At 35.0% G+C, this 11,018-nt stretch overlaps 1 protein-coding gene across 1 annotated transcript in view; it reads right to left on the reverse strand.

Annotated features, from left to right (window-relative positions):
- The window catches only part of RAD21 (RAD21 cohesin complex component), a 22,483-nt gene extending 11,977 nt beyond the window's left edge, over positions 1 to 10,506 (reverse strand). Inside the window, exons 1-5 of the mRNA XM_077778922.1 lie at positions 10,411 to 10,506; positions 9,093 to 9,267; positions 3,990 to 4,119; positions 2,708 to 2,807; positions 745 to 851 (exon numbers count right to left, since the gene is read on the reverse strand). Coding sequence (XP_077635048.1) covers positions 745 to 851; positions 2,708 to 2,807; positions 3,990 to 4,119; positions 9,093 to 9,236 — 481 coding nt within the window. The 5' untranslated portion in view covers positions 9,237 to 9,267; positions 10,411 to 10,506. The remainder of the gene's footprint in view (positions 1 to 744; positions 852 to 2,707; positions 2,808 to 3,989; positions 4,120 to 9,092; positions 9,268 to 10,410) is intronic.
- Positions 10,507 to 11,018: the final 512 nt, after the last annotated feature.

The following is an 11,018-nucleotide window of genomic DNA, read 5'->3' on the forward strand; positions in this document are numbered from 1 at the left end:
CTTTGTAAAAAAAAAAAAAAAAAAAAAGCAAGCAGCTGATGATTTATTGTAATTGTGATGCCACATCTACTTATGGAAGCCTTATTTGAGTATTAAAATATCTAGTTTAAACTTTAAACCTTTAAAAAAAAAAAACAAAAAAACCCCCCAAAAACCAAAAAACAAAAAAAAAAACTTTAAACCTTTAGCATTTGTATTTCATAAACGGATTCTGGGGCACGGCTAGCAAATTCAAGAGCAGAATCCAAATTTAAATTATCTTAAATATATTAAATATGTGTATAGGTTAGGTCGCATAAATATTCAGACTTAAACTCTTACAATCAAGAGTTCTTACATCAAGTTCTTTTCTTACATCAAGAAAATACTTTGGCAACTTGTTTTAAACACTATTCAAAAAGAATAGTAGGGATATAATGAAATTGTTCCTAAGTGATTAGTTTATAAAAGTGGGTATGACTTCAATGTTGGAATTTTTCACACACATCCATACATAGGTTCTATCATGGTGTATGGGAGGCAGGAGTAGGCAAAGAAAGAAATCAAGTTTGGTGCATAAATGGAAGTGATGGTTCATATACTGGTAGGAAAGCAAGTTCTTTTCTGGATGAAAATACAGGAGATGAAATTTTGTTTTCCTGTCAACATGACTGTAACATGTATCTGGGTTTTTTCAAATTACTAGTAGTGCAACAACAATTCTAACATTATTAGTCAGTGGCTAGTGATCTGTTTCTCTATTACCAAAATCATTTTCTTGCAGAATACTGATGTTCCCAACTTCTTCTCTCATGGTTATTTCTTCCACTCTACTCTGGTTCAGGCTGAACTGCTGGGCCACATCTATGTCACTTTAAAAGAATTTCAAATACATTTTAGTCTCAAGTCTTACCGTCATATGTGTGTGTGTTTTACATATATATATACACACACGTATATATAAATCCTAATTCTCTCTATAATGAAAAAACATGCACACATATTATCATACTTTAAAAGTCTTAATATATGATACTAAATACAATTTAAGAATCTCTTTAAATTCTTTTTTAAACGCTTATTCATTTTTGAGAGATAGAAAGAGACAGAGCATGCGTGGGGGAGGGGCAGAGAGCAAGGGAAACCCAGAATTCAAAGCAGGCTCCAGGCTCTGAGCTGTCAGCACAGAGCCCGATGCGGGACTGGAACCCATGGACCTCCAGATCATGACCTGATCTGAAGTTGGACGCTTAACTGACTGAGCCACCCAAGCACCCCTACAATTTAAGAATCATAACAATGATTTGGAATTTATTTTGTATGCAAATTTAAAAACCATAAATGACCAGCAGGCAAAATAGAATATGCTGAAATCACTACATAAGGTAACAGTATACAGAGAAAAAACTTAGCAGTGCATGTTTGAGATAGGCATGAGTTTTCACCAGGGTTGTGAAACTTACAGGTGTTATGAGCTAGCTACCCAGCTTTTCTGAGACTGTTTATTCTTCTAACAAATAATCTCTCACATTATTTAAAAATATTAAATAAAAAACATGTAACATTAAACAATGTGGAATATCATCAGCCAAATTCAGAATGTAAATGCTTCAAAACAAAACATCTGGGTTTTTTTAGCAAACAAATTCCAATAAAAACATGAGAGACTTCTGAAACATACCAACCAAATGCAGTTTGCAGAACGTTTATAGACCCTAACTTAAACTGGGGGAAAAAGGCCTATGTGTCAACTGAGGACACTTGAATGCCAAATAGATATCACATTAAGAATCACTGTAATGTATTTTAAAAATGGGATGTTATTATGGATATATTTAGAAAATTCCTTACCTCAAGAGATACATACTGAAGTATTTACAGAGGAAGTAAGATATATATTCTTTAAAATAATCCAGTGGGAATTGGAGGCTGAGTTGGGGGAAATACATATGAAATAAAACTGGCAACATATTCATAATTAAAGAAACTGGTTGATCAGTATATGGGGTTCATAATACTAATCTATCTACTACTTGGCTGTTAAAGTTCCATGATAAAACATTTTTAAAAATGGAAGTGTAAGAGGAAAAAGGAACAGGAAAGCAGCTAGATAGCACCTGGCATTAATTCATACTCACACACGCAAACAAATCATAATCAGGAGTCCTAGATCATTTTACAAAGCAGAGAAATTTGTCCAAAAATAAAATAGGGTCTGGTGTAAGGGTTTCTTGGTTGTCACTCTGTGCTACTAAATCACATGGAAAGTTATAGGCACATTCCCTGTCATGGTGATGGATAGCTGAATTTTGAGGACTTGAGAAAAAAGAAATACACTATAGTATTCTGCTATAATAGTCATCTCTGTACAACTTTGTCCTCTTAATTAATCATGAAGCAATGGTTCATGTTTAGTGATATGCAAAAACCTGGAAAATTGTTTAGTTTTCACAAGCTTTGGCCTAAGCACATCTGAATTCTCCTATCTTAGCTTTAAGTTGATATCTATACAGCTTACTTATAGAAGCAATTCTAGATTGTATATTTCATATTTATATTATATTTATACATATACATATTTATACACTATACACTATGTTAATTGAAAGCTTATTTATTTTAGCCTCATGTTAACTTGATGTCAAAACATTCCAAGGAAGATTATACATCTGGAAACTTATAATGTTATTTGTAGACAAGTCAACAATTAAAAGAGGGAGGGACATACTCTAAGTCAGGCAGTGGCTGATCAAAGTCATGAAATTCTTCAGGTAAGGTAATAGCATTGTAAGCAGCTTCTCGATTTTCTTCAGGCAGGTCAACAACACCTGGAAAAGAAATGGTAAGCTTGAAGGCTTGATTATGTCACAGATTATCTAGGGATCAGAGGAAGGTAAAATCAGAATAATCTAAACTTACAGTCCCGAAAGATTGATAATGTATGCAAAGTACCACCAAAACTCAAGTACTTTTGTTTTTCTATACTCATAAGCCAAACTACTTGCTTTCCAAAACAAAGTCAAAGCACTAATAATGCATTAAGGTGATTAAGACTTGAAAAGGACATAACGAATAAATATTGATAACAGTTTTCTTAATAAACATGACATTTATGAAGAAGGAGAATGACTGGGAAGGAGCACCCTAAATGTCAAGAGGAGTTGGTTATTTTAGGGTAAGTGGGATTACATTTTAGTTTTATTTTTAGTTTTCCTTATATTCTTCAAGCAGTGTATGCTAAAAATGCATTACTTTTAAAAAGACAAGAATAAAAAAAATGGTTACTTAAGCAAAATGCAATTAGTATCCACATGTTAGAAATCATTCAAGTACCATAGCCTCTACCTAAACATCTTGCTTTTAAATAAAATCTTAGATCTCAAAAATTTCACTGTTCATATATTAAAATAAATTGAAGCACTAAAACACCACCTCAGTAGAAACTACCATATGAGGCATCTCTCCTATACATTATTATTTTAATTAGGATAAAATTTCATCAGTGCTTTAAAAATTATAAAATGACATGAATTCAGATAAATACATTATCTATGCAGACGGAAATTTGGTTGGTAGAATCCATATTTAGAGTCAATCACTATCTAAAGCAACAACACTATAGATAACATTTAATAAAAGTCTCACATTAGAAGTGAATTTTAAGAATACACTAAAAGTATTCAGGAAAAACATTTTAAATCCTACGATTTTCTTTTCTGAGCTACATTTTAAAAATTCATGTACCAATCAGTTTTCAACATTTCAACTGACTCAGTTCTACTACATAAGATGATGAAAAGGCATTAAAAAAAGGGTGACTGCCATAATTCCGTATGCACGACTGAAGTGGGTTTCTTCCCTTGAACCACTGCCTCTTCAAGTCTTGCCCTATTTTCGAAGGGTTCCCCTATAGTACAGTTAGAATAAAACAAGTGGAACTAGAATATAGGTTTTGCAGTTTCATACTACATGAGAAAATTCAAGGGTTAAATAAAAAAGGTCAACAATACCTGGCCGAAAAGCCATCTTTATCTTAATGAATGCTTCATTACAGTCTGCAAGGAGATATTTGGCTTTTCTGTGATAGATTCGAACTACTCCCAGTAAAAGATGTCCTGATGTTCGGAGCGCCATCTTCACCTAGGAATAAAGCATTAATATTAATCTAATTTACAAAGTTAATGTTTTTGGTTTTAGAGGTAATCATACCTCAAAGCTTGTATTTTGTGCAATTTAAGGGCAGCTTTCACTTTGTGTCTTCATACTTTTAATTATTTAAGTTACCTTATAAATCACCTGTATCTATTTTATTTGTGCCTTTACCTATAAATTTTGACTATCTGTGGTGACCACGACTAGACTGGCAGCAATTCATGAGTGAACACAGATATGAAGGTAGCTATGCAGCAGCAGCTATACAGCTACGGCATCCCACAGATTGCCATCGTAAGCACATGAAGGAATAGGTGGCACTTTTTTTTGCCAATCCAGAGCGACTGCTCCTTGCAAGCTAGCTGAACTCTGTATTTGTCTGGGGAGTGAACATTCCCAGCCTTGAAGAATGGTCTCATTCCTCTTTGCTAATGCTTCTTGAGTGGGCACATAACCCAGTTTAACCAACAAGAAAGAAATGCAAAGTATGTCAGTTTCTGAGAAAGATTTTTCCCAATAACAACAATGCCTCCCTCTCTTTTCCCTCCTGTGCTGTAAGCAAGTGGAGTCTGGAGGTGCCTGTAGTCATGAGACCCTAAGTATAAGAACAAGAAGCCAACAGGAGATTGTGAGTCCTTAGATGAATGAGATCATTGAATGAACTCAACTAATCCTAAATCTTCCTATTCCAAACTTCTAATTAAGTAACCCTGTTAATTTCCTGTTTAAGACCTTTGTCACTGAGTTTATCTGTTGACTGGAAGGCATAATAACAGATGAAAGGTAATGGTAACCCATCTTTTTTTCACAAGAAAATATACTCCTCAACCTGTTTTGGGTATTTTTCCCCCAAGGTAGATCTCAATCAATGCTTGCATGGGATGAGATGCAGTAGTTGGGAAAAGAAAACTAAGTAAACACCCAATCTAAATAGAATGATTCAAACTTCCTCTGGCTAGAATATGGAAAAGTTTTTGAGAACAAAACAACACAAACTCAAACTTTCCCAAATTATTTTCCAAATCATACGACAGACCTCAAATTCTAAGGTAGTGAAGAAAGTTGTTAATCATTTGGCTTCAATTATGATTAGCATGTTATGTTACTTATTAAAATGAAACACTGTATTTTTCAGTTATGTATTGTTTACAGCAGCCTAGGATTCCATTTACAAGGACTGTCAGGCACTATCTTTATGTCAACTTCACATGACTTACAACATAAATTATGAAATTTACTTTTATTAATTCTTAGTTATATCTAAAATTATAACTTTGTGATCAAATCTAGGACTTATCATCCTTGCTATGAAAAATAAGACCCAATTAAAACATTGCTCCTAAGGGAAAGAACGAATCTACTTTTATGATATGGTCTTAGGAAACTTAATATTGACTGTACATTCACCTAAGAAAGGAGGGTTTAAAATGAAAACTCATTGTGTGCTATTAGCTTGTAAAGAGTTAGCAACTTTTTAAAAAGGTGGTGTTTGGGCCCAAGAGTTCCTTCTGGATTAGTCTGGTTCAGAGTTTAGCACAGGAGGAGGTAAAATGAAGTATGGCCATTTTTGCTGTTGAGCAGGCCCACGTTAACAGTATAGGTGTAGTAAGGAACACAGGCTATATACCCAGGGAAACAGCCTACAGAGAAAGCTCTACAGAGGTGACCAGTGGCTGTTCCAACAGAGGGGTGGGGAGAGGGCAGAAAGCACGCAGTTACAACTGAGCTGTATGTCTGACACTTGTTCTAAAACCCCCTCACAAGAACGGCATAAGAGCAAACAATAGAAATATTCGAGTTAGAATTTCTATTTCCACAGAATGAACTATCAAAATAAAACAAGATACATCATAAAAACCCACTTAGAGGGGTGCCTAGGTGGCTCAATCGGTTGGGCATCCAACTCCTGATCTCACAGTTCAGTTCCTGAGGTTCATGAGTTGGAGACCCACATCAGGCTCTGGGCTGACAGGGCAGAGCCTGCCTGGGATTCCTTCTCCCTCTCTGATCCTCCCCCACTAGCAGGTGCTCTCTCAAACATTAAAAAAAAACAAACCCACTTAGAAATGGTTTTTGAAGTAAATTTTCTTTCTCACACCCTCTATAATTTTTTACATTATTCCTGAACTGTATGCTTTGCTTTGTGGCTATTGGTACATACCTTCACATATCAGATTATCCTGTATTCTTTTGTAGTGTCCCTAACAGGGTACAAAGTACTCTGCACATACTATGAAAAAATTTGTTATCCTTTTAAGCCAAATCACCCTCACTATTTGCTTATGGGTGTTAAAGATTAGTCACACATATCAATTTCAAGAAAAGAGCTCAACTTCTCCTTTTTCCATTCACTTATCTCAGTAAGCAAGCCTATAAAAAGTAGGAAACATCATATTCTCACAAAATTCCACCAGTAGTGCAAAGTGGTACTATCTCCCCAAAGAGCAAACTATTAATGCATATCAGAAATCTTTAAGTATACCACCTGGCCCATCAATTATATTCCTAAACATCAACACTAAGGAAAAACTTACAGGTGGGAACAAAAGATCACACTGAACACGCAATACTGGTTTTGTTGTATCCTAACTTCACATAGTAAACAATCTTGAGTCAAAACAAAGGTGGGGGGGCACCTGGGTGGCTCAGTCGGTTAAGCGTCTGTCTGACTTCGGCTCAGGTCGTGATCTCACAGTTTGAGAGTTCAAGTATCACATCAGGCTCTGTGCTGGCAGCTCGGAGCCTGGAACCTGTTTCAGATTCTGTGTCTCCCTCTCTCTCTCTGTCCCTCCCCCATTCGTGCTCTCTCTCTCAAAAATGAATAAACATTAAAAAAAAAAAAAAAAAAACCAAACCCACAGATGTGAACAAAAGATTTTGCAAGCGATGTTTATTCAGTGGTTATTTTTTAAAAAGAAGAAAATAAACCTGTAGTCCTTCCAAGTAGAGAAATCTTTATAAATTTTAATGGTTGCACTGTACAGGACCAGTGGAATTAAAATTTTAAAAATTAGGAAAAATTATAGGTACTTGTAAAAGCATGTATAATTGAAACGATGAATTACAGGTCCATAATCCTTTATCTTAAATCCCATGGGCCAAATGTGTTTTGGCTTTTTTAAGGGTTTTATTAACAGCTTTTTTATTATTAAGATAACATAGTGCATATGACATATATTAAGACATTCCCAGGAACATCTATCTAGAGCAGTTTCTAATCATATGTATTAGTAGTTCTACAGTAAACATATGAATGCAAAATGACCTGTTTCCATATTTTGTATTTAAATTCTGTGGGTAAAAGACTGTCACTGTACAATGCAACCATGAAAAATGGTAAAGCTATGAACAGAGCTTTTCTTAAATGCAGTCTTGTTATAAAACATATAATGCAGTATTTGTGTAAAACATAGGCACATATTTTAAAGACGTACCAAAACACTAAAGGTTTGTCTAGGTGGTAGGACTAGAGGTCATCTATTTCCCTGTCAGTAAAGTTTTCATTTTACATCTTAGAAATAACACAACAGAAATTTCCTTAAAACCAATAAATGCCACTACCTGTAACTCTAAAACCAGCCGAAATTCCGCAGATGGAAACTTTATAATTTAGCTCTCATTACAAACTTTCACTTTTCTCACCTAAAACATATCCTTTCCCACACGACTTTTCTGAACAAGTCTCTTTTAGATCCTAGCTTTATTCATCAGAGATTCCCTTGCCTTTTCAGCAATAAAGAACTACTCTTTATTTCTTTAGCACATCATGGTAGCCAGCCAGCATTGTCCAAACTGCCAATTCTAAGAGCAGTTCTCAGAGAGGTCCAGACAGCTGTATCTGGACTATTTTCTCAACAGGACAACTGGAGCACATATGGGTTAATACAAGGTTCAGGAACGGACCTTTAAAACAGATATAATATATGTGTGTGTTGTATCATATTTAAGGACTTTTCCTTTGAGATTAGTCCTTATACATTTTGAAGTCAATGTATCTGTTTTTCAACGAAGCATTAATGATGTTAATACATGTAACTGTGTATGTTGTAAAGATCCTTTCTTGGCAACACAAAAAAACCTGGATTATTTCCAGATACACTATTTGTGTAATCCAAGAGTGAAAACCACTGTCTCAGAACGGTTTCACGGGATGTTAATAAAAGCTCCTCTAGGAAGAGAGCAGTAAACAAGGCAGATAAGGTAAGGACACTCATGAAGTCTGCATTCTAGTGGGAGACAGACAGTAATTAAATATTTAGGAGAAGAGCACAGCAAGTGAAAAAGTTCCGAGACAGGGAAAAAAAAAAGCTTGATATCTTCAAGAAACAGCAAGTAGGCCTGTGGAGCTGAGGAGTACAAGAATTATGGATACTATTTACTAGATGGCTAAGATAATTAGATCTAATCCCTACAAGTTTCTAATTAACAGCTCCTTATTTTGAATATTTTATAAATTCCCAAATTAGAAACACCTATACACACGTTTAAGATCCAGAAATACTTGCGTAGTGCCTGATCTCACACTTATCTACCATGAAAGTAGGTAAATGAAAATATCTGTGCACTTACAGAATTTTATTTTTTTTTATGTTTGATTTATTTCTAGGAGAGAGAGAGAGAGAGACAGCATGAGCAGGGGAGGGCCAGAGAGAGAGGGAGTCACAGACTGAAACAGGCTCCAGGCTCTGAGCTGGCAGTCAGCACAGAGCCCGACGCGGGGCTCGAACCCACGAACCGCGAGATCATGACCTAAGCGAAAGTCGGACGCTTAACCGACTAAGCCACCCAGGAGCCCCTACAGAATTTTTAAAGGGAAAAACATATCAAACTGGATCTCTGGATAATCTAGAAATTTTTCTTTGTCTCCAAAGAAGATGCAAACCTAAAAAACTGTTTTATAGAATTCTGTTTCACATATCAATAATCAACAAAGTGAATAAAAATATCCACAACAAACATACCTTTGGTGAAATGATACTCTCCACACTGCTCTCTAAATTACACTCAAACACATGAGCTTTGGTTAGCTTCTTATCCCAATGGGCCGCTAGCCAAATTTTGGCCAGAGGCCCTCTCTTACTGAGGACAAAATGTGCGTAGAACATTGTTCCGGCTGATTATGAAACAGGAGGAAATCTGAAAGGGAAAAAAAGTTAACTTAACTACCATATGAAAAGAAAGATTTATCAAGACCTATAAGAAATCTGAAAATAAAAGTTTCCTATTCTTTTTAACATGAGAATTATGAAAGGTTGACAAAAGTACAGTATCCATTTATAAAAATAATCTACAGTGTTAGTTTTGAGAGGGTGAGAAAAATACCCCAAAATATTAGCTGAAGGGAAAAGACACAAAATAGTCAAATCATTTTCATACCAAAAAAAAAAAAACCTGGCACTTTTATTTGTAAGTAAAAATTGTCACCAGAAAACTTTTTCATTTTGATGTTCCATCAAATACTCATTCCATTCCTACCCTGATCACTGACTATGGAAAGAGTCCGCCTCTGGGCAAAAGCTAGAGAATATATTATTCACTGCAAGAAAAGTATGTCTAAGAATACTCAGGCACAGATATTAATCAATGTGTAAATTTCCATTTTTAGAGCCCCATTAACAATGGATTCTCAGCTAGATGCTTTATATGATAATTGCTATCTCATGACAAGTACTGTGCTAACAAGCATTTCATATTGTACCAAATAAAAGTAGGTGTGTTGGCCCACCTTTACAGGTGAGTAGTTTAGAAAAGCTGAGGCTTAAGAAGCATTATATATATAGTTTTTTCAATTCAGGAACTTGAAAAGCACTTATCCAGTTATACTTTAAACACTAACTTCAGGACAATGATACAGTGTAACATGTATCTTATGACTGAAATAGTCTTAGTAGAAATACAAGTGTTATTCACATTTTTCTTTCAGCAAGCTATGTATCAATATAAAAGGAAAAAAAAAAGGCAGCCTAGAAACTCCAGTTTACAGAGTACGTTAACTGTGTATGTTTCCTTCATTTCCTACATTGATATTTCCTTTATTTATTTTCCCTTACATAGAATTAAAAAAATCTATTTTGCCAGATGAATTTCTTTTAAAATGTCCATGACTAAAAAAAAAAAGTCCATGACTATAGTAAAATACAAGTCATGTTTTTATAGATATAAATTCAAGCACACCCATAGCACATGAAAAGCACTTAAATATTTTTATAACGTTTTTTATCTTGAAATAATTACAGATTCACAGGAGTCCCAGAAATAGTACAGAGAGGTCCCACTTACCCTTTAACCAGTTTCCCCCAATGGTGACATCTCACATACAGTATCAAAACCAGGACACTGACATTGATGCAATGTGTATGTATCTATGCCATTTTATCACATGTGCAGATTTGTGTAACCACCACTGCAAGTGAATAAGATACAAAACTAGTTCATCAACACAAAGCTCTCCCTCTCCTATCCTTTTTAATGGTCACCCCCATTCCTAAGTCCCAGCAACCACCACTGTTCTTCATCTCCAATTTGGTCATTTTGAGAGGGTCATATACATAGAATCATACAGTATGTGAAGTTTTGGGTTCAGCAGCCTAAAACTCTTTTTGAGATCCACCCAAGTTGCTGCATGTTATCAACAGTATGTTCCTTTTTATCACGAGTAGCATTCCATGGAATAGATATACCATTTGCTTTGTCAGTCACCTATTGAAAGATATTTGGTTGTTTCCAGTTTGAGGCTGTTTCAAATAAAGCTGCTATAAATATCTGTGTATATAGATTTTTGGTGAATAGAGTTTTCATTTCTCTGGGGGCAAAAGTCCTGAAGTATGATTGCTGGATAGCACGGTAAGCATATGTTTATTATTTCTTCAATCTTTATTTTGAGAGAC

Source organism: Crocuta crocuta, unplaced genomic scaffold (assembly GCF_008692635.1).
Source record: "Crocuta crocuta isolate KB4526 unplaced genomic scaffold, BGI_CrCroc_1.0 scaffold448, whole genome shotgun sequence".
NCBI lineage: Eukaryota > Metazoa > Chordata > Mammalia > Carnivora > Hyaenidae > Crocuta > Crocuta crocuta.